The sequence below is a fragment of the Saccopteryx bilineata genome, chromosome 1 (genome assembly GCF_036850765.1).
Source record: "Saccopteryx bilineata isolate mSacBil1 chromosome 1, mSacBil1_pri_phased_curated, whole genome shotgun sequence".
Lineage (NCBI taxonomy): Eukaryota > Metazoa > Chordata > Mammalia > Chiroptera > Emballonuridae > Saccopteryx > Saccopteryx bilineata.
Window position 1 is genome coordinate 19,369,111 of NC_089490.1, and position 27,728 is coordinate 19,396,838.

General features: G+C 57.2%; 2 protein-coding genes across 2 annotated transcripts in view; both read right to left on the bottom strand.

Moving 5' to 3' along the window:
- Positions 1 to 13,529, bottom strand: part of TFEB (transcription factor EB) — a 53,035-nt gene extending 39,506 nt beyond the window's left edge. The window contains exon 1 of the mRNA XM_066245540.1: positions 13,316 to 13,529. The gene's annotated coding sequence lies outside the window, so the exon portion shown is untranslated. The remainder of the gene's footprint in view (positions 1 to 13,315) is intronic.
- Positions 13,530 to 15,006: 1,477 nt separating this feature from the next.
- PGC (progastricsin) lies at positions 15,007 to 22,822 on the bottom strand. Its single transcript, XM_066252946.1, has 9 exons — positions 22,691 to 22,822; positions 21,120 to 21,270; positions 20,616 to 20,733; positions 19,683 to 19,801; positions 19,022 to 19,221; positions 17,811 to 17,933; positions 17,104 to 17,251; positions 16,226 to 16,324; positions 15,007 to 15,301 (listed from the first exon to the last, which is right to left on the bottom strand). Exons 1-9 carry the CDS (start codon positions 22,747 to 22,749, stop codon positions 15,149 to 15,151), a joined length of 1,170 nt encoding a protein of 389 aa, XP_066109043.1. The 5' UTR covers positions 22,750 to 22,822; the 3' UTR covers positions 15,007 to 15,148.
- Positions 22,823 to 27,728: the final 4,906 nt, after the last annotated feature.

Consider the following 27,728-nt stretch of genomic DNA (forward strand, 5'->3'; position numbering starts at 1 on the left):
TCCCGTGCAGGCCCAGCCCAGCCCGCCCACCCTCCCAGCCCCTCCTGCAGACCTGTGCCCTCTGAACCAGGGCCCCACCGTTCACTACCTTCCTGACTGACCGCATAGCCCTTGGGCCTTCCCAGGGTCTCCAACAATCAGTTCCAAGTCTTACTACCGCCCATCATGTAACAGGACCCTGAGACCAAGCATACCCCTCAAAGTTCTGGGAAGAGCTGAACCACCAACCATGTTCACTCGTGGGACATGCTCTTGCTGCACGTGCAATTTCAGAGGTCCCTCCGCCCCCCAAGTTCTCTAAGAAACTGCCAAAGACTCGCCATTTCACTAGCACCCCGTTCTGGTGGCTCAAGGATCCCCATCTTTGGTAGGTAAATCCTCCTTGTCAGAAAGAGCTGTCAATCAGCAAGCTGCTACCAGTTACCTATACCTCAGGGGGATGAGTGCCTAGGCCCTTCCGTGAGCGTACAGCTCAGGAAGGGCCAGCGTGGTGGCAGGGAGGCCGGGCAGGCCACAGCACCTGGAGGAGGTGGGAGAGGCCGCTGAAGTGAGGTGAGCTCCAGGACGGGGAGGCCAGGGAGACCCAAGGATGTCTGGCCGCTCCCTGGGATAGCACAGGGCGTGAATAGGAGCCTGGCCTGGCTGCGCAGAGCCCCTGAGGATGACCTCTGGCTCCCCCACACACACACCGGGCTCTCAATGGGCCTCAGATAAGGAGTTTGATAAGCACGCACCTCTTATCCTTATCACCCCACACAACCTTGGACTCCCACCCAGAGAAGCACACAGTCAGAAATGGTTTTGCCTGGGCCCCCGGGCCCTGCAGAGAGCCCCGTACTTCTGCAGTCCTCATCATGAGGCTGGGCCTCCGGGCAGTTCCTCCACAGCCCTTTGAGGCCTAGAGGAGCAGGAACCAGGGTGGAGGCCTGTGGCCAGTCACCTGATGCCTCCCGCTCAGTGCCAGGGAGCACAGTCTGGGGCGGCCGGCCCCTCACAGGGATGCTTCTCAAAGTGCCAACACAGCCACCCTCGCCCCAGTCCTGATAACGGCCCCACGCAGCGGAGAGGACAGCAGCCCATGCCACTCCTATTCCCCGACGAGGAGGCCGAGGGGCACAGCACGGCGTGGCTTCCCGACGGCCATGTGGCGGGTTCATGGCTACTCCGTTCCCTGGCCCTCTTCCCAGATCCGGGTTTCCCCATTTCCATACAGCGGACGCCTGGGGCCAGAGAATTCCTTGTGGTGGGCGCTGTCCTGAGCATCTCAGGACACTTAGCAGCATCCCTGGCCTCTACTCACTAGATGCCAGTAGCATTCTCTGAGTCGTAACAATCAAAAATGTCATCAGACATTGCTACGTGTCCCCTGGGAGGCAAGGTCAGCCTTGGTTGAGAACCGCTGCCCTAGAAGTCCCTAAACGACAAGCACCTGCCAATCCATCTTTGAAGGGGCGTTGCTGGAGGCAGAGCGCCCTCCTCCGCGGCCAGGCGTGCCCAGAGGGAGGGTCTGGAGGTGCCGCTTAGTGCTCGGTGGGCTCGGTACCCTCTGGGCAGAGGCTGCCCCACTGGCAGACACCCTCCTACCCCCAGCTTAGAAACCAGCCTCTTCCCTGGCTTTCAGGATTATAACTGTCGTTCAACTATTTTCATCCTGTATTCCTCTGAGTAAAAATGTCTGAGCAACACCAATATATGCTTCTTTCCTCATAAACTATTTCTGAATACCAATGCATGAATATATCATGCCTGTCAGCAAACATAAACAAAAATTGCTCTATAAAAAAGAAGACAAGGTGAATGCACCTTACACCCAAGATAAGGCAACGCCACACACTCCCCAGCATGACAGAGGGAAGCAGTCTGCTAACACTAGCTGCTGGCAAGGATGCGGAGCAACGGAAACCCAGGCACCTGCGCACGGTCACTCAGCGCGGCATTCACCACGGCTGGAGTACGCACTGCGTACCCTGTGCTCCAACAATGTCACAGTGGCTCGTACACACTCTGAAAAAACGTAGGCGCCAATACGCTAGGCAGCATGTATGGAAATGTTCTTGTTTATACTAACCAAACTGGAAAGCACCCCAAATGTCCACAAGGAGCATTCCAGGTCACCACTCTGGAACGCTGAGGTCGCCGGTTCGAAACCCTGGGCTTGCCCAGTCAAGGCACATAGGACCAGCAATCAATGAACAACTAAAGTGAAGCAACCATAGGTTAATATATATATATTATATATATATAATATATATATAATATATATATCATTCTCGCTCCCCGTCTCTCTCTGTAAAATCAATAAATATGATAAAATCTTAAAAAAAAAAATCAAGACTGACCTGTGGTGCACAGTGGGGTGGAGCAGGGACCTGCACTGTTGAGGTTGCCAGTTCGAAACCCTGGGCTTGCCGGGTCAAGGCACATATGAGAAGCAACTACTCTGAGTTTATGCTTCCCACTCCTCCCCCCTTCTCTCTCTCTCCTCTCCCTAAAATCAATACAGTAAATAAAATCCTTAAAAAAACAAAACAAACAAAACAAGGAAGTGGTTAATAGAAAAGTCAGGATGACCTCTCTATTACTAGAAAGGGGAGGGGGTCATGGATGGGGCACACAAGCTGACTTCTGAGTGAAGGCTACACTGTTTCCTCACAGGGTGGTGTTACCTGGATGTCCATTTCTAAAATTATTGATTACATTATATATAGGATACACTTATGCTCTCTTGCACCAAGTGTGCTGTAGTTCACATTAAAAAGGGTGAGAAAGGGATAAGATAGAGATAGAAATAGAAGTTCTAATATTCTCTTCTCGCACCTGGCTTTAAAAACCGCTATAATTAGGCCAAACAGGAGGAGAAGTTGTAGTCACAAATGTGGAGAGTGCAGACAGTCGGGGCTGTCTGGGGAGGGCTGCCCCAGCTGCACAGCCCACGGGGCGGGCTCCACGGCCCCTCTCAGCTCCCACCTTCCCCAGGGCTTCCCAGCCACCAGGGCCCCTAGCTGCCCAGGGGCAAGGAGCTGCACCAGGCTGAGCACCTCCCGCCCACTCCCCCTGCCCTGGCCCTTCCTCTGGGCCCCCCAGAAGCTATGCGGGCAGGCATGCAGGGAGGGGGGCGAGCCTCAGACACGGAACACACCAAAAAGAGGGAGGCAGAAAAGAGAACTGAAGAGTCCGGAGAGAGGGGGACAGAGAGCAGGAAAGGTGCACATACACCGCAAGACCAAGGTTCCAGATGCAGTGGAACAGGACGGAGGGTCAATGGGACGGAGGGTCAGAGGGACTGGGGGGAGGGGCGGGGGGGTGCTGGAGGCGGGGTGAATGGATGCAGCACCCCGGGGTCCAGGCCCAAGGCTGGAGCTCCACAGAGGCCTGAGCTGTTGGGCCCGACTCAGCACCCCCACCCCACATGGCCTGGGGCTTCCACGCGGCAGGTGGACGGCTCAGGGACCTCCCTGCGGCCTTCCCTTACGCTCGCAGCCTCTGGTCCTCCCGGAAGAGAGGATCTGTCCAGAAGGGAAGCCTCCCAGCCTGCAGAGGTGACCCCCCAGTGAGGGCACCCAGGGGGAGGAAGAGCTGCCCTTTCTGCGACCCAGAGAGAGAAAGGTTGAGCCAAGATTGCCATGCCAGTATGAGCCTCTGGTAACAACTCTCCCCAGACCAAGGAATAACGCTCTTTAGAGCGAAGGGTCGAGTGTGGACACATTTACATTTATGTATTTAGGACGTTATTCCATCCTACTTTACATCTTTCTGCTTCTCTGTCCTCTGTGGTTCCTGAAACTCCCCATCAGCTTTTTTTATTTATTTATTTCATTTTGTGACAGAGACAGAGAGAGACAAAGAGAGGTACAGATAGGGACAGACAGGAAGGGAGAGAGATGAGAAGCATCAATTCTTCATTGTGGTACCTTAGTTGTTCATCAACTGCTTTCTCATATGTGCCTTGACTAGTGGGGCTACAGCAGAGCGAGTGACCCCTTGCTCAAACCAACGACCTTGGGCTTCAAGCCAGAGACCTTGGGCTCAATCCAGTGACCATGGGGTCATGTCTATGATCCCATGCTCAAGCCAGTGACCTGTACTCAACCCAAATGAGCCCGCGCTCAAGCTGGCAACCTCACAGTTTCGAACCTGGGTCCTCCGCATCCCAGTCCGATGGTCTATCCACTGCACCACTGCCTGGGCAGGCCCCCACTAGCTTTGAGAAGGAACCATGTCCTTATCCTATCTCCCTGCTGGGCCAGCCCTGCACTAGGCACCCCGGAAGTGCTCAGCTCACGCCTGTTGACCCCAACAGAGATGAAGGCCATGGGGTGCTGCAGCAGTACCCTCACACTGCCCGGGCCTCAGCGCCCTCCTCTCGACAGTGTGAGGGCAGCAGCAGCCGGCCCCGGAGGCCCCTGGCCCCCAGCCCCAGGCCGCCCGCAGCAGAGCCAGCCAGGGCCACGCTGGCCGGCCAGGGCAGCCAGTGAGCACGCACTTGGCTAGAGGCGGGAGGGAACAAGAGGCAGCAGGGGATGGACAGTATAGTGTGTCACTGGCACCGCTTAGGAGCTGTGGGGGGCTGAGGCAGGTGTTTTCCCAAAACAATGATAAACAAGGGAGAGGACAGGCTGTGACTTCCCTTGGCAAACAGGAGAAAACAAACCGAGCCCCGCCCTACAGCCCAATGGGGAGAGCAGGGAGGGGCGGACTAACCCTCTGTGGGAGGGACCCAGGTGAGCCCCACAGCAGAGGAGTGGGGCTGGACCGGGGTCTCTGGCAGGCCTGGCCGAGCCCGGAGCCCCGAGCGCCTTGTCGAGCTGTGCCCGGTTCCAGCGTGAGACGGTGAAGCGGATACCCAGCGCTGGCTCACAGGGCAGAGACCATGCATACAGCATCTGTCGTGTCCTGTCTCTGGGTCCACGAGGGGGCTCAGGTCAAGCTCACTCACACCCTCCCTCCGCACAGTATACGGCAGCCACTCCGCGGCTGGCTCCCTCCCGGGCACTGGGAAGCCTCACTGAACAAAGCAGCCCCAAGGCCTGTGCCCTGGGAAGGCGTCTGTCCGAGTGGTCCCTTCCTCTGGTGATGGACTGGGCCCCACGCCAATCTCCCCCTGCCTCCCCCTGCAGGGCGGAAGGGACGGCCACCACCTCCTCCCACCTATCAGCCTCTCCGGCTCCTCCAGCTTCTAAGGAAGACTCTTCCCCCAGCAGCCCAGAGGCGAGCCCCGAGTCACCGGCTACCTGCTCTCCGCAAAGCGCAGGGCCTCACGGTGACGGAGACACCCTACCTCGAGCACTGACCCCTCGCCCACCGTGCTCCCACATCTCCAGTCTGGGTGGGCAAAGGAGAAGGGAACGGCTGCCTTTTGTGCATGTTAGCATTTTTATTATTGACAGGAAATGCAACTCAGGGATCCAATACTTGCCCTCCATGGGGTGGGAAGGTAAATAACGTGGTGGGTCTCTCTACAGCCTCCCTGCAACAAAGTGGGGGGCTGCTTGGGACGCCTCCCCCTATTCCAGGAATGCTGCTCGGGCGCCAGGCGCGTCTGCAGGAGCTTCAGGCCTGTCCTGGTTCGGCTGGGCCTCGGGGCTAGTGCGTCCCTCGTTGTCCACCTCACCGCCTTGATCCACAGCGAGTACTCCCTGAGAACTTGTCCCAGAGGGCGGTGCCAAGACTACGAGGCTGGACAGTGGTCAGTGTAACAGGAGGCGGGGGCAGAGAGCCAGGCTGGGGAAGGGAGGTCCGACTATATATACCAGGGACTCAGGGATCAACAAGGGGACTCAGAATGGTCCCTGCCCCTGGGGACCTGGCTTGAAAAAGGAGACAGGCCTAAGAGGCCCAGAGCAGTCAGAGGGCCAGGAACCAGAAAGCTCTTGCCCGGGGGGCTGCAGAGCTGTAGGTTCTGAAGTGTGGGTTGGGGACCAGCGGCATTCGTGTCACTGGAGAACTTGTCAGAAATGCAGATCCCAGACCTATGAGTTCCACTCGCTCACTCAGGCCCCCCGGGGTGGCACCCAGTAAGCCAGGTTTGAACAGTTCCTCCAGGAGATTCGGATACCCACTCAGACGTGAGGACCACTTTTTAGAGCAAAGGCAGCAGAATCATTTGGGAGATTTTTTTTTTTTTCATATTAATGCCTAACCCCCCACCCCCAACCCAAAACTCAATGCAATGGTTTTTTGTTTTGGTTTGGGTTTTTTTTGGTAACAATACAGAGAGAGAGAGAGAGAGATAGGGACAGACAGACAGGAAGAGAGAGAGATGAGAAGCATCAACTCTTCATTGCGGCACCTTAGTTGTTCATTGATTGCTTTCTCATATGTGCTTTGACAGGGGTGTGGGGCTATAGCAGACCGAGTGACCCCTTGCTCAAGCCAGCAGCCTTGATCTCAAGCCAGCGACCTTGGTCTCAAGCCAGCAACCCTGGACTCAAGCTGAGGGTTTCAAACCCGGGTCTTCCACGTTCCAGTCCAACGCCCTGTTCACTGCGCCACTGCCTGGTCAGGCTGCAATGCTATTCTTTAAGAGCTCCGAGGCGAGCTTACTATCCCGCCAGGGCTGCACTCAGATAGAACAGCCCCCTGGGTCTCCCAGGAAGGGGCGCCTTGATGAACAGAGGATTGGGATTGGGAGGGGAGCAGGGGATGGGGTGCCAGAGGGAACAAGCATGGGCAAGAGCTGGGAAGAGGCAATGGACCAGGGGTTTCTGGAGGGTCCGCTGGGATTCCCGACTAATCCCCCTGGCATCACACTCTACTTTGGGACCTCCACTGTGTGGATAAGAGCCAACAGCAGGTCTGCCCCCATGGGCGCCGGATGGGGGTGGGGATGGCCAGACCTCATTCCTCCCCCTTCTGTGCCCACACTGAAGAGACAGGAAAGGAAGCTGTAATGAGTGCCTCTTGCTTCTGCCCCTCAGAGCCGCCCTCTGCTCCCACCACTGCCCCACCAGCCCACAGCAAAGCCCTGCCTATGGGTGTGCTAAGTCCCAGATCCTGCTCTACCGCCGGGATCAGGGTCGTAGCTCGGCCTTCAGCAACATCGCAGCCCAGGGGATTTGTGACTCCGGCGCAGAGTGGAGGAGGGGCAGGCTGCAGGAGGGCAGGGGAGAGCCACAGGTCAGGAGTGGGTAGTAAGTGACCAGGCCAGATGCCCCTCCCCCACAAGGGAGAGGCAGGACCGGTGGTGGGGATGCAGGCATTGCTAAGTCCCCTGTGCTATCCTGTTCAACATGGAGACTGGGCTGGCTGTGGTGCGACAGGGAGTGGTGAGGACTGTGGCCACGGAGTCTGCAAAGCCACATAAGGCATTTCTTTGGCAAATGTTAGACACACGGGGGCTGTTTGCAACCCATAGGTCTTTATTTCTTCCCCAGAGCTCTCTATGCTGCTATTTCCTCACTTGAAAATGACAAAGAAATTAATGAGCTTGACCAGCTGGTGGCACAGTGGACAGAGTCAGCCTGGGACACTGAGGGTCCAGGTTCAAAACCCCGAGGTCACTGGCTTGAGCATGGGCTCATCTGGCTTGAGCACAGGCTCAGCTACTTGAGCGTGGGATCAGACATGACCCCATTGTTGCTGGCTTGAGCCCAAAGGTCGCTGGCTTGAGCAAGGGGGTCACTTGCTCAGCTGGAGCACCCAGGTCAAGGCACATATGAAGAAGCAATGAACGAACAACTAAGGTGCTGCAACCACGAGTTGATGCTTCTCATCTCTCTCCCTTCAGGTCTGTCCCTGTTTCTCTCTCTTTGTCTCTCTCTCTCTCAAAAAAGAAAGACACGAGTTATAAGAGTTAATGATGAGGCCCTGGCTGGTTGGCTCCGTGGTAGAGTGTTGGCCTGGCGTGCAGGAGTCCCGGGTTCAATTCCTGGCCAGGGCACACAGGAGAAGCGCCCATTTGCTTCTCTACCCCTCCCCCCTCCTTCTTCTCTGTCTCTCTCTTCCCCTCCCGCAGCCAAGGCTCCATTGGAGCAAAGTTGGCCCTGGCGCTGAGGATGGCTCTATGGCCTCTGCCTCAGGTGCTAGAATGGCTCTGGTTGCAACAGAGCAATGCCCCAGATGGGCAGAGCATCACCCCCTGGTGGGCATGCCGGGTGGATCCCAGTCAGGCACATGCAGGAGTCTGACTGCCTCCCCGTTTCCAACTTCAGAAAAATACAAAAAAAAAAAAAAAAAAAAAAAGAGTTAATGATGAGCCTGACTAGGCGGTGACGCAGAGGACCCAGGTTTGAAATCCTGAGGTCACCGGCTTCAGCACGGGCTCATCAGCTTGAGCACAGGTCATTGGCTTGAGCGTGGGATCATAGACATAATCCGATGGTCACTGGCTTGAGCCCAAAGGTCACTGGCTTGAAGCCCAAGGTCGCTGGCTTGAGCCCAATGTCTCTGGCTTGAAGCCCAAGGTCGCTGGCTTGAGCAAGGGATCACTCGGTCTGCTGTAGTCCATGCCCCGCTCCCCTGACAACACACATATGAGAAAGCAATCGATGATCAATTAAGGAGACTAAGGTGCCGCAACGAAGAATTGATGCTTCTCATCTCTATCCCTTCCTGTCTGTCTGTCCTTATCTAGCCCTCTCTCTGTCTCTGTCACACACAAAAAAAGTTAATGATAACAACTAATATTTTTTGAGCACAGCACTATTCTAAGTCCTGTATGCAGGTAGGTGCTTCTGCAATCTTCACTTTCCAGGTGTGGAAATGGAGACACAATGGGGTTAAGCAGGTTGCCAAGAGTCACAAAGTTAGTAAGTGGCAGAGCTGGGATTCCCAGTCAGGAAGCCTGGCCCTAGAGCCCACGCTCTCAGCGACCCCCTGCCTAGGGTACACTCAGCCCAGCGCTCATTACATGGCAGCTATGGCCATGTCCCAAGAAATACAGGCTGGTCACTGCACCAGAGCCGCCTTCAGCTAAAGCTCTATTGAGGGGACTTCAGCAGTCCCCCACACCCCCCAGCCCTCACTCTCTGAAACCACTCCTGTTCTGGTGTCTCTGCCAGGGGTCTGTAGGAGGTCGTGCCGGAGGGGATCCCACAGAAGATTTATAGAGATCTGTCCCTGCCACAAAGCCTGTCAGAGCCAGGGGTGGGGTCTCCTGGGTTCTCATGACTTTCGCTGCTGTCTCACCCCCACCCAACAGTCCCCATCGCCTTTTCTCCATATCTGATTAGACAAGTGCTCAGGCTGCACTGTGAGTTAACTGCGTGTGGTCTCCAAGGAGACCCAGGAAGCCTAGTCCGAACACAGGCCAGTCAACAGCAACAGAGCTCCCGGCAAGGGGCCTCGGATCACCTGTGAACGCAGCTCAGGGGAACAGCTAAGAGGCATGTGTGGTCCTGAGGCAGGAGCCTCATCAATTCCCGCCTCTGCTCAGACCAGGAGACCCCAACGGAGAAATGAAGGTTCCTGGACCACCACGTTCACACCTTTTAAGAGAGAACTGAAGCCTGACCAGGCGGTGCTGCAGTGGATAGAGCATTGATCTGGGACCCGGAGGACCCAGGTTCGAAACCCGGAGGTTGCCAGCTTGAGCATGAGGTCATCTGTCTTGAGCAAGGCTCACCAGCTTGAGCGCAACGTTGCTGGTTTGAGCAAGGGATCACAGACATGACCCCACAGTCGCTAGCTCGAGCCCAAAGGTTGCTAGTTTGAAGCTCAAGGTCACTGTCTTGAAGCCCAAGGTCGCTGGCTTGAGCAAGGGGTGACTCGCTCTGCTGGAGCCCTCCGGTCAAGGCACATATGAGAAAGCAATCAGTGAACAATTAAGTTGCTGCAATGAAGAATTGATCATCTCTCTCCCTCCCCGTCCGTCCCTCTTTCTGACTCTCTCTGTCTCTGTCAAAAAAAAAAAAAAAAAAAAGAGGGGGAGAGAAATGGACCCCCTGGAGTGGTCTCTAGGGATTGAGAACATGGGTTCTGGAGTCATTGGGCCATGGTTAGAACCCCTACCACTTTTAGATTGTGTGACTTCAGGCAACTTACTTAACTTTTCTGAGTCAGTATAATGAAAATAATAATTCCTACCTCATTCTAAAGAATAAATACACAACAAATGTTGGCAACTACCGTTTATAGCTAAGTTTTATTACAATCTTGTTCTATTATAGCATAAAGAGAATAAATGAATATTCTATTAGCACAATAGTGTGTTATTGTTACACTTTTGTAGACACATATATACACAATTCATCTATATACACATACTTAGATAACCTATGATTAGACAACATAAGCACACACAACTCCCACCAATTACACACTCCCCACACAGACACCCAGAGCAACACCATAGACTCACCACGAATCAGGCACAGCTCCTCTCTGAATCCTCACAACAGCTCAAGGGGTGTGTGCATCTTTACCTCCCTCTTTTCAGATGAGGACACACACACTACATATATATATGTGTGTGTGTGTGTGTGTATATATATATATACACACACACACACACACACACACGCTGCATCCTTATATATATGGACACTTCTGCATCCATATATATATATGGACACTTCTGATAGCTCTGGAATTCCTGAGCTCCCTCCCTCTGAATCAGAAGAGGCCAACTCAGTTTCCACGGTCATCTCCAGGGCAGCCCCAAGCTGGGCCCCAAGTGCTGACTGCCCTCCATCCACAGGACAAAGGCCCAACCTGGCTTTCGTGCCAGCTGTGGCTGGGGAAACCCCTGCTGCCAGCAGAAACCAAGTTGACTTTGAAAAGGAAGAGGCAGAAGCCAGGGGTGGCTGGGCCACTCCCTGCGGGGGCAGGTGCTAAGTAACTCTATAAACTGGCTAATGATGCAATTACAGCCAGTCCCCGGGTTATGAACGGGAGAGGTTCTGTAGGTTTGAAAATGTTGAAGAATTTATATGCGAAGAAAGGTAAAAACTAATACTATGGTAAGACAAACATCTAAGTTGCATTTAACAGGTAAATGAACCCGTTCCAACATACACACAAATTCAACTAAAAAACAAACCGACAGCGCCTCTCTTGTTCGTAACCCGGGGGCTGCCTGTACAGTCCTAAACAGCCCCAGAAAGGATCAGGGCCAGAAGCCCAACCCTCAAAGGGCAGACAGGCCTGAGGGGTGGCTTTCCAGGGAGACTGAAAGGGGGTTCTGACTGGCAGTGGGGATGGGCACTGGGTATCTCCACTATTCTGGGACCCTATGTGGGCTCCTGCCTGCCCTGGCCCCGCTCACCGAGCCTGTCCACCTCTGACTGGGAGTCACAAGGTCATCAACCCTCAGAAGCCCAGCTGGCTCTCCCTGATTCAGTGCTCACCTGAGGAGATGTCTCCTGCCCCACACCCTGCACTCCTTCCATGGGACCCAGGACCATAAGACCTGGTCCCCTCCCTGTTGGCTGCACCTCGCTGAGCCCAGGCAAACAGCACCGCACCTGTAGCAGGCCTTGCACACTGCGAGCACCCCTGGGTCTCCTGGACAAGCACAGAGTCCCCTCCAACAGCCCTTCATTCTCACTCTGGTTCCGGCTCTCCTGTCCCAGAGCCCAGAAAGAAAGGAACCAAATGCTGTTTTCCCCACAGCTAGGGAAACTGAGGCACACACAAGCATACCAGCAGTCTACCAAGTGGGACTCTGAAGACTCCAGCCCTTCTCCCGCCAAAGCCTCTACGGATGCCTTTCACTATTGCTGTTGTCATTCCCCAGACTGTAACCGCCCTCAGGGCAGGGTGACGAGCTGTCCCCCAGACAGGGCACAGAGAAGGCCACAGAGGGAGCAGGCCAAGGGGTCCAGAGCTGCATTCTCTTCTGAGCACACGGGCTGCTGGCCTCCCTAGAGGAAACCAGGTCTCGAGCCCGTGGAATCTCGGCCAGGGCAAGTGCGGAGCCTGAGTCCACACCCCAGAGATGTCACGGGGTGCCTGCACCAGCCTTGTCCCCCTCCCTGCTCCACTAAGCACCCCCTCGCTCAGGGTCGAGGGGCGGAGGGTGGGAGCTGGGCGGTAATGAACAGCGAACCAACGCGAAGCCAAGGCACTGCGCTCAAGTTTAGTCCGGAAACTGCCCGCGCGGAACCCTCCGCAGAACAGACAGGCGAGAAGACGACGGCTGGAGTGGACCGGGTATCCGGCAAGGACTCAGTGGTGACAGGCTGGCGGAGAACCGAAAGGGGGAGCTTTGGGCAGCGCGGGCGCCCGCCCTCCCCCCTCCCCACGGGTGCAAGGCCGGGGTGCGCCAGGCGGCTGCGGCGCGAACCTGCTCTCACAACCCAAAGCAGTCCGGGGCAGCCGTGCGTGAAGCCAGAGCCCCGGCGGGGAGGAGGCCGAGGGGCGGGGACCGAGCTGGCATCAGCCCGCTCCTTTCCAGGCCCGAGCGCACGCGCTGCGGCCGAATAGCTGTCCCGAGTACCCGGAGGGGGAAGACGGAGCGCTGGCTTGTTGGGCGGGACAGCCTGGGGTTGGGCGGCGCGGACTCGGGGAATAGGGGAAGGGGACGTGTGTTCCGGGATTCCAGACCGAGACGGTGGGGGGGGGGGTACTCGGGGGACAGGCAGGTGGCCGGGAGCTCCCGGGAAAACAGATAAAAAGAGGGGCGCGCGGAGGGTCAGGTCTGGAGTTAGAGTGCCCTAAGGTCATGGAATAATGCAAGCGGGAGAAAAAGGCTGCGCTCAGGGATACCAGAGGACGGGAGCAGGGCGGCTTCTTCAAGAGACGGAGCGGGAGGCACGGACGGGAAGGGAGGGAGGGATGGTACTTCCACCCGCCCCCCCACCCGCCCCGCACTCGGCAGCCCGCCCCCGGGGCGGGGCGCCACTCCGGCCCTCCCACTCCCCCCCCGACCATCCTGGCAGGGCCTGGCCCGGCCGCACTCAGCCCCCGCACGCCTCCCCTCCCTCCCGCGCCCTCCCCGCACCACCCACCCCCACCTTGTCCGGGGGAGAAAAAGGCGCGGGCCCCACACGTCCCTCAAACTTCTTGCAAGTTCACTCCCACGCCTCCCGCCCCTTCGGCTTCCAGCTCCCGGGCCGGGAAGGCCCGTGCCCTCCCCGGCCCCTCCCGCCTGGTTACATAAGGTCGCAAAGAAGCCGCCCCCGGCCCGGGCCTGAAGGGAGGGGCCGCACGGGTTCCCGGTATCGCCGGTCAACGCCGCTTGGGCCACGCGCCGGACGTCCTGGGCTGGACGGACCGCGGGGCCGGTGGCGGCGCGGCGCACACCGTCTCGCTCCCCTCTCCAGCCCGCACCCCCACCCACCCACCTGTCTCCCGCACCCACGAGATGGGGGCGGGGGAGACTGGGCTAAGGGGTTCCGGGCTCTCTGCGCACCCCTTGCCCCCCGGCCCCGCTCACCTAGCTCTGAAGGTCAATCCGTCCGCCGCCCGCGCCCCTGGGCTCCGGCAACTTGTCCCAAGTTCAGGTGTCCGGCCCGCAAGCTTCGCCTGACGCCCCCTCCCGAGTTCCTCCGGCTCGGTGCCACCAGGGAGGCCCGCCCCGCCCGCCCTTCCCGCTGCTGTCGGTGCCGCCGCCGCTCCCTAAGTCTAGCCAGCGGCCGCCGCCTCCGCTGTCACCAAGACCCGAGACCCGCGCCCGGCGCCCGGGCTCCCGCTGTCACTCCGCACCCACTTCCCGCGGCGCCCGGCAGAGGGCAGCACCCGACCCCGCGGCCCCGCCCCACCCGCTCCGCCCCCAGTTGGCCCGCCGCGGTGCCCGCTAGGAAACGTAGTCTTCGTTGCGGTTCTACCAGGCATGCTGGGGTTTGTAGTCCCGCTCTGTGAGCCTAAGGTTCTATACAGGGAGTTGGCATTTAACTTAGAACCTTTTGTTCCACTACGTTTCTGCCCCATTTGCAAGTTTTCTTTCTCTTCTCAGTCAGTGATGTCCCGAACCAGAGCTCATTACTATATCCCTTGTGATCTGATCCCAAGGAAAGGCGTGCAGCAGGCTGTTAATCCCAGAGCCCCGGAAAGATATAGGGTCCCAGGAGGTGTGCTGTTGCCGCAGGAATTCTCAGTGGCAAATTTTCCACCTGATTTGCAGTGTGGTGATGGGCCTGTGCTTTTACCCCTGCCCTTGAGCATAAGGGGCGAGACGAGATGAGAAGAGTGTGACGGTGGAATGGAGCCCACCTTCCTGCTGTTATGGGTTTTGCATTTATAGCCCCCCCCCCCCACGTAGGTCTCATAAGTCCGAGCTTTCAGGTACCTCCCACCATCAAAACCAGAAATGCTCTGATCTTTTATGTCACCTTCCACTGTTGGAAGTTACAGGGTGCTGAGCCATCCTTCTCCCCTCCTCTAGATGGCTCCTGAGGAAGACAGGGATGAATCCAGAGGGACAAGACTTCTTGTTCAGTTGGTTAGAGCAAGTGGGCTTGATTTCCATGTGATTCAAATAGCTCTCCCTCTTGTCCACTGTTGAGGGCCAGTTCTTCTTCAAATACAGACACTAGGACATAGGTGTCTGGGTGAAAATATGGTCAGCTTAACTCGGCTCAGACCTTCGGAAGCCCTCCCTGGAAATAGGTTCTGGTGGCCTCCGCCACCTCCCTAGAGAACCCGTGGCTGTTGCAAGTGCCCAGAGCATCCTAGGTATCCGGCATGCCTCCGGAAGCTCCTAGTGCAAACTTGCTCCCAGATACGGAGGTGGACTTGGGACTCAGTGGACCCCCTGGCCTCACTGCCGATGGACGTGTGTGGGGACATGCACGGGGTAATTCTGGTGGTAAGTTAGGTCAGCAGGGCATTTCGGGTCATCAGAGCAGGGCACCTTTTCCCTTCACAAAGCAGCGCCCTGCCTTGCTGCTGCTACCACGGTCTTCCCGCTCCAGAGAGAAGCTGTGGAGGGTAAAGGGCGTCCCCAAGCCCTGCCTTTTCCCCCATTTCTCATACAAGCTCAGTGACCCACCCAGAAACCTCGAAGCAACTAAGGGACAACGTGGTTCAGCAGAAACAAATTCACCCCTGACTCTCACTCCTCACTCCCTAAGAACAGGAGCCGCCCTACAGGCCACAGCTGCGCTTTCAAATCAACAGGCTTACCAGCATGGAGAAGAACTGTTTATTATTAGAAAAAGTCCGGAGTCCAGGAAAGCAAGGCTGAATCTAGAGGGAAACGCGCAGAGAGAAGCCCCTGCAAGGCGGGGGGCCAAGAGGAAGAAGGGAGCCCAGCGCCCGGGCACTGAGCCTAGGCAGCAGTGGCAAAGCCCACCCGGTTGTTGCCCATGTCGTAGACGGAGTAGTAGGCCCTGAGGAAGACGTCCCCGAGGATCCACAGGGGCTGGCCATTCTGGGAGGGCAGGTAGGTGGGCTCGACCCCCACGGTGCAGTAGCCATTGTTCTGTACAAGACAAAAGCACACCCTCATTCTTTTCACTCACCTGCAGACCAGCACACAGCTCAGCCCTGAGCCCCAGGCCAGGGTCGCAAATGCAAAAACGAGTGAACCGGGTCTCTGCCCTTGAGGGCTCAGGCCACCCGAGCTGCCAGAGCAGAGGCCGGTGGGACGGATTACTGGAACGGCACACTGTCGTGGCCCTCTGCAGAGACTCTTCTCTCCGTGCCCCCACCACCACCACCACTTCTCTCCTGCTCCTGATTTAGAGCAGGTTTGCCTAGTGGTTAAGCCTTGGAGGCAGACCGACTTGGATCCAAACCTCAGTTTCACCCTGCTTAGCTGTGTAGCCTTGGGTGAGTTGCCGAACCTCTCTGAACCTCCAAGTGTTCACTTAAAAATAAAAATTAGCCTGGCCTGTGGCGGTGCAGTGAACAGAGCATTGACCTGCGACGCTGAGGATGCTGGTTTGAAATGCCGGGCTTGCCCAGTCAAGGCACATACAACAAGCAACCAATGAACAACTAAAGTGAAGCAACTATGAGTTGGTGCTTCTCATTACCCCCCTCTCCCCTTTCTGTAAAAGTCAATAAATAAAATCTTTAAAAAAAAAAAAAAGAAAAAGAAAGTAGTATGTCCCTTATTGAATGTTGTGACAGTTAAGTGCTTCGCAGAGTGGCTGACCCTGGTAAGTGTGCAACAAAAGCCCAGTGCCCCTCCCACGGACTAATAATCAGAATTAATAGATGACCCTCTTCACAGCCTCCTTGCAGAGAAGGGCGTTTAGACTGAGCGGGAAACGGAATCAGTGCCGAGAGAAGTTGGGAACTGGCACGAGGCAAGAAGACGGAGCGTTTCTGGCTCCCACACTTCCTCGCCCCCCGCCCCCATCATGTCCCTGCTGGCTCAGCCTGCGGGACCAGGACTTACGTTGAGGATGTAGGAGGAGGGCGGCAGAGGGAACTGCACCCCGTTGATGATGAAGGTGAAGGTGGGCAGGTTCTGGATATAGTTACAGTTCACAACAAACTGCAGAGAGAGGGACGGACAGGGCCCAGGTTGTCTCATCACGCCCCTGAGAGTACCTGCCAGCCCTGTCACCTCAGTCCGCCGGTCCCAGGCTTGAGTCCCAAGCCTGCTTATGGACTGGAGGTGGCAACACTAAGGGCAGGTCCTGTGTAGGTGCTGCCGGCATTACTGATGGCGACTCACACACGGGGGGTGGGGCCTGGGGAGACCTGAGCCCTCTCTCCCACCCCAAAACATTACTTTTGCCTGAATTTCCCTCCATGACAGGTGGACTGTATGTCCCATCTCTGCAACTGTGTTTTGAAAACACACAGGTCTGTAGAGAGAGTAGCCCGTCAGTCCCCCAAAGGTATTGGAAATGTGTTACTTAGGCAAACCCTTTGCTGGGCTCAGGAAAGAGGGGAGCAGGGAGCCTGGCCCTATGGAGGTGAGGGACATGTGGATTAAAAAGTTGTCCTTTGTCACTCACCAGCTTGGCCCCACTTTCCAGTAATCTCACTCTAACCCCAGAGTCTGTCAACCTGTTTCCTCTGAGGGGCTGAGGCTCAGGAGAAATTCTGCCTGGTGGGAACCTCCTCACAGCATCTGCCCCCCGAATCAGACTCCAGGCCCCCACCCCGTCACCCCAGGGCCCCCCGCCGCCGGTGCTTTAGAAGCTCAGAGGATGGAGGCCAGAGATCAGGCTATTCCTGGGCTCCCAGGAGAAACCATAAACATCCCCTGGCTGGCCCCGCCCAGGGCAGGCACGCCTCCGCCAGGCAGGCCTCCGCCAGGCACACCTGTCCGTACTGGTCCTCCTGGGCCCCGGTGGCCTGCAGCAGGGCACTCATGTACTGCTGGGGCACAGTGAGCAGGGAAGTGCCAGTGTCCACGATCGCCTGGCAGCCCTGGGAGCACCAGCCCGAGGCCTGGCCGCCGATGAGGAACCTGAAAGGCAAGGGAGCTGCCTTAGCACCGCGTCAGGCAGGCGGCAAGGGTGGGCTTTCCCCACCCCTAAGGGGCTGTCAGCTACAGCCGCAGCGCCAGGTGCACCCCGGGAAGGGAAGGGCTCTGCAAAGCCAACCCAGCCATCCTCCGCCTCACACCACCTCAGTCTACCTAAGGCCACCTACATGGCCATGGACTCTCTTCTTAAAAGTTCCAAAGAAGGTTCTAAAAACGTTGACAACCAAAGCTACCACTGATTTGTTGTACTTTGGACTAGCTAGCCCCCCAACCACCACACACCCCAGTTTCTAATCTGAAAGGGTTGGACGAGAGGGTCTGAAAGGCCTGGGATTCCAAATCCTGCCCCTTCCGTGGGTGTCGTCATCCCACCCCTCGGCTCCAAGCCAGGCTTTGTGGGGGCAGGCCTGAGGGGATGGGGTGGTCCTCGGTTCCCCCTGGACCCCCCACAGTACGTGTGTGTGTGTGTGTGTGTGATCACGAACCGCCTCAAAACCTGCTCCAAAGAAGTGTCCACGCCCCCAAGGCCCAGCACACTTACTCCTCCACGCCGATCTGCCAGTACAGCTCCTGGGTGACGGGGGCCCAGTAGATCTGCCCCTGGTACAGGCTGTTGTCCACCCCGCCCAGGACGACTGCGCCTCCATTCTGAGAGCCCTGCTGGCTGCAGGAGGCGAAGGGACAGGGAGTCAGGGAGTGGCTGTGGGACAGGCCAGTAGTCAGCTCCAGACGGGGGCCCTCCCCCCCAGGACAGGGCCGTGTCCCCTCTCAGACTGGGGTTCTCGGGCTGGGCCCCTCAGAATACCTAGCACCCCAGGCTCCTGGATGACGCTCCCCCCACAAAGTCCTGCCTCTGGTGTGGCTACAGCTTGTGTAGCCCCAGCCTGCCCTACACTCCATTTCCCTCTCCCACTGCATGATGCTGACGGAGCCCACCAGGCCCGGCTTGCTGCTGTCTGCTGAGATGAGAGGGAGGGAGGGAGGGAGGGAGGGAGGGAGGGAGGGAGGGAGGGAGGCAAAGGGGAGGGAGGGACTCCCCCCCCAGCGGAACTTGAGAAGCCCCTAAAGCTAAGCTCAGTCATTGTAAGCAGAGGTAGGAGTAAAGCAGCCTCGCATCCTCCCGAGCCCTGGTTCCCGAGGCATCCACGTCATAACCCATTGCTTGTGTTTGTGGTGGGGATGACCATCTGATAGGAGTTCATGGTGGACCTTGACCACAACCTGGACCTGTCTATTGTTCCAGAACGTGGCTAGAACAATAGCCCAAAGGAGGTGAAGCAGTTAGATGACTGTACAAAAGAGGTGTCCAGGTAGCAAACAGTCGGTGTGAAAGGAGTGAGCTCCCTGGGCTCTGGGCAGGAGGTGAACCCGAGAGGTCCTGAGAATCAGCAGCAACACTTAGAGCAAAGCCCACGGGCCAGCCAGAAGAGCAGAAGTGCTGTGCTGGCCCAGAAATGATCGGAGAAGGGGTGGGCTGCGGACAGGGGCAGGGAGGAGAGAGGGAGACAGAGAGAGACAGAGAGACAGAGAGAGAGAGAGAGAGCTGGGCAGTGTGTGTGTGTGTGTGTGTGTGTGTGTGTGTGAGAGAGAGAGAGAGAGAGAGAGAGAGAGAGAGAGAGAGAGAGTCAGGAGCCAGGTGCCAAATGCCTGCTAGGAGGCCTCCTCCAAATCACAAAGGCTGAAGCCTCGGGTGGTCCAGGCTGAAGGCAGTGGGGAGGGTTGGAGGCTGGGGACCCCCAGGCGGCTCCTCACTTGCTGAGGTAGAAGCTGAAGACCGGGCTGGTGAGGGCACCCTCCTGCAGCAAGCCCTGCAGGGCCGTGGTGGCCCCGCCCTCGGCCAGGGCCGGGTAGCCCATGCCCATGATGCCGTCGAACTGAGCGTAGACGAAGTTGGTGCCCGGCTCGTTCTCACTCAGGCCGAACTCCTGGTTGGGGACCTGGATGCTCTGGACCTGGGGGTGGGGGGCACAAGGGATGGGAGGTGACACAGAGGATGGGAGGTGACAAAGGTAACTCCACCTACTTCCCCCAGACATCCCCATAGACCCCTCAAGACTCGCTCTTCCTCCCTGTTTCACCGGCCCTCCTTTCCACTGTGACAGGTCTGGCAAGAGCCACTTTCTCTTGTGAGTGGTCTTTCCCGACTGCTGCAGCCCCTGCCCCCCCCAAGGACCGGGACGTCCCATTCATCATGTGTCCTCAATGTCCTGCACAGGATGGCCCCCACTGAGGGTTCGGTGAGTGAATGAGTGAGCCCTTATTGTACTGACTTCCTGTCCTGTATCCCTGGAGCCCAAGGCGTCTTTCCATCTTTTTCAGGGTCTCTATCTAAGTAAGTCTCTGGATCAGACTCTGAGGCCCGCGGGGTTAGAACCCAAGCTCCGGGCTGGGGAGCAGCGTTGGCGTCACTCACGGTCAGAGTGTCGTAGCCGAAGAGGCCGGTGAGGCTGCCGCTGCCGTACTGCAGGGAGAAGGTCTGCCCGTTGGTGGAGTAGGTGGAGGACTGGCCGGGGTTGAAGCGGCGGTGGCCGGCTGCAGGCGGAGGGAGCGTGCCGGAGGTCAGGCTGGCACGTGGGGGGCCGCCCTGGCTCTCAGGCCTGGGCTCACAGCGGGGGCCTCGGCATACCCTGACCCTGCCGCCCCTCAGGAGGTGGACAGCCCAGGTGCCGGGCGTCGGAAGACCTGTGAGAGCTGGCCAGTCTTGACCCCAGAGCCCCCTCTAACGTGCAGACTCTGGGGCGGCCTAGGACCTCCCTGTGGGCAGGTGGCACAGACCCCTCTCTGCCTCCCGGGCCCCAGCAGATGGCCAGGCAAGCGCCAAGAAGTAAGTTACTTATCAGCTGAAGGAGGGAATGACTCTCCAGGGCGGCGCCCCTGCCTTCCCCGACCCTCAGCAGGTCAGGAAGCGGGCCATACCAGGATCCTGAGGTCAGGGAGGGTGAGGCCAACCCTCTGGGCTACAGGAGTGAGGACCCAACCCCCAAGGCTTCGGCAGAGACCAAGGCAGCCTTGAGAAAGTGCACGTCATCTGTCTCCAAATTTAACGACAGGATGGAGACCACATCCTATATGCCCTCTGTGTGCCTTGGGGACGCTCAGTGAGGACCTAGTGAAGAATGCCACAGAGCCGGGTGGACAGGGGCAGACCAAGGACTAAGGGTTGGTGAGCAGCAGGGAAGGCAGAGGCGCCAGTCAGCTCCGGGACCGGCTTCCTCCCTCCAGCCTGGATGTGCCTTGTGACCCTGGACAAGTCCCTGGTCAACCGAAGCCCCCTCAAGCAACGCCTGTGAAAACGACCCTTCCCCAGAGGGCAGCAGCGCCCTCCCCTGCCCAGCCCAGCACTCACTGCAGGCCTGGCTCTGGCAGTACACAGAGGGCACCCACAGGTTGGAAGAGCCGGTATCAAATAGGACCAGGAAGTTCTGTGGGGGGGTCCCGATGCTGATCTCACCAAAGTAGGCAGCCTGGGGGTGGGGAGATGGAGCAAGCTGAGAGCTCTGGAGGGACCCAGGGACCCTCAGGCCCAAGCACCCTCCATGGGCAGAGCGGGGAGTGCCAGCCCCTGCCTGCCAGCTTGCACCAGAGGCAGGGGCCTGAGCCTTCCCTCCACACCTGCCCAGAACCCACAGAGCCTCAGCCCGTGCCTGCCTGCGAGGCTGCAGGGGTCTCTGGGCCAGGTCAGTAGGGGCCTTTCCCCTGCTCTGCTTCCCCCCCCGGGGGAATAAGCTCCAGGCTGGCAGGTCTGGGAGAAGGAAGCAGGGGTTAGGGGGTGCAGAGAGGAGAGGAGGGGTGCAGCTCACTGCCCGGGGCCAGCAGGGAGAGAGGCACAGCTGGGGGGGTCGGGACTCACATCCATGTAGGCCATGGGCTCGTAGGCCACGCTGAAGTCTCCGAAGCGATACTTCTGAGCAGGGTCGTACTTGTGGGTCCTCAGGAAGTCCTCCAGTAAGCCCTTCTCCTTCATGGTTTCACGGATGGACTTGAATTTTTTCAGGGGGACCCTGCAGAAGGTCAGCTCATCAGGGTGGGTCCTCCCTCTTTCCTCCAGCGTCTCCAATCCACAGTCTCAGCCTCTCTCCCTCTCCGTCTCTGAGTGGATACCTCAGGCTCCCTGCCGCTCTGCGCCCCTGTGTCTGTCACTTGTGTGTGTCTGTGTTTTTCCTTTCCCTGTTTCTCTTTCTCTCTGTCGCTCCATCCCCTTCTCTGTGTCTGTCTGTCTCTGTATCTTTCTCCCCTGCCTCTCTCCTTCTTCCCCTCTCCTTCCTTTCCTTTCAAAGCTCTTCTCAGGACTGGCCCCAAGATTCAGGAAACTATTACCTTTCCTCCTGGTGCTCCCTCCCAGCCTCAAGGGTCCGCATCCCACCCTGGCCCTGTGCTCTCAAATATCCCGCGATTCCTTCCAGGAAAGGGGAAGAACTTCAGGTGTTACCCTTTTAAAAAAGTTTTAGAGATGGCAAACTTCACCCCCAAAAGAGTCCTCTGCTGTGGTGGCCCTCAGACAACCGACGCCAGCTGAATATGACAGATTGTGGGTACCGGGTAACAGCACTCGGCTGGGACTCCAAAGACAGGGTCCTGGTTCTGCCTCTGCTGCTAAATGTCTGGCTGGAGCCACTCACTGCTCTTCCCAGGACTTGGGACAATGGGGACCCGGCGGTCTGGAGCCCAGATCGGCTCTGAAATAGGGACTTAAGAATTGCGGGTTTCTGCCCGTGTCGCCCCTGGTTATCCTCCGAGACCTGCTTGCCGCCCCAGCCGAGGGGGCGTCTGCGGGGCTACCCAGGCCACCAACACTCCTGCTTCTTTCTGTCCCCATCCCCATTCCCCCAGGACCCTGCCGGCTCCAGACATTCCCTGCTGAACTCGCTCACGGCGACAGCGTCTCTAAGAACTGGCCTATTCAAGAGGTCTCTAAGAGCAGCCGTCTCCTCGCCTCAGGCAGGCTCTCCCTCTCGTGGTGGGGGGAGCTGGTGTGTGGCCCCCGCAGCCTCCCTGACGTCCTGGGAGCCCCCTCACTCCCTTTCTCCTGATCCTTCAGCATATAGAGGTTACATTACTGATGCCCCTGCCTGGATGACTGGGTCATCTGCCAAGTAAGTTTGGGCTGTAAGGAAATGTTAAGATAGCAGACGTCTCCCTGTCCAGAGATGGCCGCTCCTCTCTGTAGGAGGAGCCGCAGCCGCCCCTCACCCCTCCGGATCTGCTGGGGCAGGAGTCACCTTCTTTCTTTGTTTTGGGCCCATCTGTTCTCCTTCCCACCGGAAGCTTCCTGAGGGCAGAGGCTGGGTCCCCTCTCCCACCTGCTATTCCTGTCCTAGGTGGCTCAGGGGGCCTGTCCTGCCCCGAGCAGAAATCCCGGAGCAGAGGCAGGCAGGGTGTCCCACCCAGGGTCCTGCGCCAGCAGCGGGTCCCCAGACTCACTTGACCACTTTGGCCTCCAGCAGCTGGAGGCAGAGCAAGGCCACCACCATCCACTTCATGGTGCCGGTTCCCACTGGCCAGAGAGCAATCGCCACTCTGAGTTGGGTGCTTGCAGTCGAGTGTCGTCCTGACCCCTCCTTCGTCCTTTATACCCCCAGGGTCCAGAACAGTCCCTGCCCCCCGGCCCTGGGCACACATGACCTCAACCTCTGGCGTACCCCGTGCCCTGGGTATCAGTTGTTTCTGTGTGTTTTCCCTCGCCAGGGTGGCCGCAAAGGACTTTTCATCTTATTGACTTTTTCATACCAGTCGGGAAGCCAGGAGGTCTGCGCGATAACGGAGAACAAAGTTGCGGTGGCAAAGATTACTTCTCGTCCAGGAACCAGAGCGTGATGTGGGCGTTTCGGGAGGAGGGCCGGAGGAGGATCGGGCCAGAGTGGCGGCCGGAGGACCCATAAGTGCATTTCTCATCCTCGGCACTATTGACATATTAGAACAAACTCTTCTTTGGTGTGGGCACTGCCCTGTGCGCTGTAGGATGTTCAGCAGCATCGCTGGCCTCTACCCACTAGACGCCAGACGCAGTCTTCCGGTTGTAACCACCAGGCATTGTCACCTGTCTCCTCAGGGGCCAACATTGTTGAGAACTGTTGGTTTATAGGTGATAGACTTGGCGGTCTGACTCAAGTCCTGGTTGCCCGCCCCCCTGAGCCCTTTGGGGGCTGCAGTTAGCAGTGTCTGGACGGTGGTGGGGTCAGTGACTGGGATGGTGACAGTGATAATGGGTGTGGGGAGAGTGGTCCCAATGGTCGTCATGGCTATGTCGTTCGCACCGACCGGGGCAGGTGGTGGGCTAGGATGCCGGTGGCTGAAGGCAGAGTTCTTTGGGGCAGCTTTGGAAGCTGTCAAAGTCCCAGGGGACATGTGGAGAAATTCTCATCATCGGTCATCAGGTGTTCACGACACACCCATTGTGTCAGCAGAACCGGCTTCTGGTTGGGCCTCGGGACCGGGGCTCGTTGTCTGGAGCCACAGGCGGCCTGGGCAGGGACCGGGAGAGAGGGACGCACCTGCTCTGCTCCTCTTCCCCCTGCCTCTCTCCTCCATCCTCACGGCGACTCCGCCCCTGTTCTCCGTTCTCCTGAGACGCCAGTGTCCCCTGTTACCTTCCTCCTGGGCCCTTGTCGCCCTGCTCCCTGCCCCCGAATCTGACCTGCCCCACGCCTCTATCCTTCATCTCCAGGTCCTGCCTGCTTCCCAGCTCTGCTTCTCGTTGCCTGAGTTGACCTGCAGATGGCCAAGCGCCCACTAAGCTAGCACAGGAGAGCTCCCCATTTGGGGGTGAGTGGAAAAAATGTTCCCACGCCAGTACCCTCTCTGCCACCTGGTACCCCACATTCAGGGCTCCAGGCAGATTTGTTAGGCCCTCAAGCCCCAGGCAGAAGGCCAAGACCAGGCCTGCCAGACACCGATCTTACCCAGCCAGTGGGGGATTTTCCACTCCAGCGGCCACCACCACTGCCCAGTCCGAGCTCTGGAGCCTCCCCTAGCGCTGCGATGGGGGGGGGCAGGAAGGCCAGTAGAGGTCTGCCCAAGCCTGGCCCTGGCTGGGCCTCAGGACAGATCAGCTCCCATTCCTCCTGGTACTCCCCGGGGTACACGTTGGACTCTGGGGGCGACTGCCATCCCCAGGGGTAGGTCGGGGATTGCAGATTTGGAAGTGCAAGCAAAAGAAAATTTATGGGCCTGACTGGGCGATGGCACAGTGGATGGAGCGTCGGACTACGATGTGTTGGACTGCCATGCGGGGGACCCGGGTTCAAGACCCGAGGTCGTCAGCTTGAGTGCGGGCTCATCTGGTTTGAGCAGAAGCTCACCAGCTTGGACCCAGGGTCGCTGGCTTGAGTTGGGGGGTCACTCGGTCTGCTGAAGGCCCACGATGGGGCACATGTGAGAGGGCAATCAATGAACAACTGGGGTGTCGCGACGAGAAACTGATGATTGATGCTTCTCATTTCTCTCTGTTCCTATCTGTCCCTATCACTCTCTCTGCCTCTATTAAAAAAAAAGAAAAGAAAGAAAGAAAGAAAGTTATGGGATCCTTGGAATCTTGCCAAATTCTCTGGATATAGTAAAATCCATGGGATCCCCCAAGCTGTGCAAGGCCTACCAGACTCCCCACATGGGCCTGCAGGGACCTTGGCTTCCCAGGTAGGGCCCTAGGAGTGTGACAGCTGCCAGGCTGGCCTTCCCCAGTCCTCAGGGGCACCACGTCCCTCTGAGCACCCCTGACCTACTGCATCAGGCCAGGACATCCTGCTGGGCTGTCAGGCCTTGGGGGTCTGCTCACCAAACCCTGTCGGACAGCTCAGCCAGTCTCCTCCGCACCCACAGACGTCCCAAATCCTAGCCTGCTCCCGGCCTGCCCCTCCACCGCCCCGCCCCCATTCTGGACAGCCCACTTCTTTCCCTTCTACGCGCCCAAATTCTGCCCCTCGTTCAAGGCCTTACCTCCTAGAGCCAGGCGTGTGCAGAGTCTGAGAACACCACAGACGTCATCCAGGGACACCCCTGGAAGGAGCCCCAGGAAGCCTGATGTGCCGGTTCCCACCCAAGTTCATTTCTGCCCCTAAACGCGACACATCTGGCTGTGTTCTCCCCTTGGGACCAGACCTCACACTGTCTGGGATCAGTCTGCCGCTGTTTCCTGGGCATGTTCCCTCTCTCCATAGACCGAACTCCCAGAAGGCAGAGGCTGCGGCTTCTACCTCCTTGGGCCTGGTCCTGAGCTCGGGAAATCCTGAACAGTAGGTGGAGCCCAGGATTGTTCACCATGGACCTTGGTTATCTCTCCCCACCCCATTATCTCAGTGCTCGGATTTCCACCCCATGGTCCGAAGGGGTCCCTGTTACAGTCCAGGCCCAGCGACCCTCTCATAGTGACAGTGTCCCAGGAAGGAGGGATTTTTCTCACCACCCTCTAGCTTATTCTCCCTTTAAACGCCTCAAAACTCACCAAAGGCCTCCCCATGGCTAACGAAATAAAATCCAAACACATCATCCCGGCCTTCGTGACATACTCAGCCCAGCTGCTCCCTGGGTTTCCAGTGTCATCTCCCACGACCAACCTGCACGTACTCACAGTGACCTCCTCATCCCCTCCTGAGGAGGGGCCCGTTGTTTTCCAAGTGGCCGGCTTTCATCCATGCCGCGCTTCCCACCGGACTCCAGTCCCGAGCATCTCCACCTGCGGGATCTCCTCATCCTTCCAGGCCCACTACCAATGTCCCAGAGTCTTCTCCGCTGTGCCCGCCTACTCTCAAACTGGCCCTGATTGTGGAGGGCATCACTTTTCCTCCCCTTGTGGTATTTATTGCATACCATCTGATATCCCCGTGACTTGCCCCAAATCCTACCGCTTGTAACTAAAAGAACAGGTTACTTCCTGTACAGGGCTGCTTAAACAGCTCACTCATCTTTCAGGGTGTCTACAAAAGTGACACTGGTTGCTGCTGGGAATGTCTCAAGAAAAGATGGCAGGTATATAGCATGTATGCTGCCACTGCTATTCTTTCACCCATGGCAGACATCACTAATCAAACATATCACTCTTTCCCATAGTGCTGAGACATGGCCTTAGGATCCTTCCCAATCTAGTGCTCCATGCAGACATTTTCAATGAACTTTGAAATGACAATTCCTGAGCCTTTTAATAGAAGGATTTTTAAATTCTGGATTCTAAATTTTATTTACAATTGTATACATATATGACTTTTTTTTTTTTAATCAAGGCAACTTGAGCCCTGGACTAGTAGGTCAGTTGGTTAGAGCATTGTCCCAATAAGCCAAGGTTGCAGGTTTGATCCCTGGTCAGGGGACCTACAAGGAGCAACCAATGCATGCATAAATAAATGGAACAACAAATAGGTTTTTCTCTTTCTCTCTCTCTCTAAAAAAAATAAATAAAGATAAAAATTAAGTCAATTCAAAACTAGAAGTGTTTGTACCCTTCTAAATTATCTTCTAGCTCTTAACGTACACACTTTGGTTTTAACATTGCTGTAATCAGTGTGTAAATACTCCTGTTACTTAACATTACTACATACACATTTCCACACATTAAGATAAGGCCCAGTCTTATCACTTTCCGTGGCTATGCCATGCTCTATCATCGTGATAGCTAGGGTTACTTTACCCTATTCCTTTGGGTTAATTCCAATTTCTCATTACTATCGATAGCACTTGGGCTCGCAAACTAAAAGTCACCCAGAGGAAGCGAGCCGTGAGCTCTTTGTTCTTGGAGGTATCCAAGCAGAGGCGAAGGGAGCACCTTCCGAGCAATGTCGGTAGAGGGGTCTCCTGCAGCAGGTGTGAGACTGAGCCAAGGATCTGAGTTTCTGTGTGTATTCTAACCCCTGAAATGGGCTCACGGAGCTAAGTGACCTCAGCTCTGGGGACAGGCACTCTATACACCTTAAGTCTTTGGCAGCTGTCTACATGAATTTTAGTTAACGGCTTCAATTATTATCTGAGTTTTGTAGGTTTTTCCTTAAACTTTGTATGTGTTTTATACTTACACCCAACCTACTGGGGAATATACTGGACCTGATCTTTTTTTTCAAGCTCAAGGATTTATGCTTTTTAAAAAAATTATTATTTTGAGAGCGTCGGCCTAGCGTGCGGAGGACCCGGGTTCGATTCCCGGCCAGGGCACACAGGAGAAGCGCCCATTTGCTTCTCCACCCCTCCGCCGCGCTTTCCTCTCTGTCTCTCTCGTCCCCTCCCGCAGCCAAGGCTCCATTGGAGCAAAGATGGCCCGGGCGCTGGGGATGGCTCTGTGGCCTCTGCCCCAGGCGCTAGAGTGGCTCTGGTCGCAACATGGCGACACCCAGGATGGGCAGAGCATTGCCCCCTGGTGGGCAAAGCGTCGCCCCTGGTGGGCGTGCCGGGTGGATCCCGGTCGGGCGCATGCGGGAGTCTGTCTGACTGTCTCTCCCCGTTTCCAGCTTCAGAAAAATGAAAAGAAAAAAAAAATTAT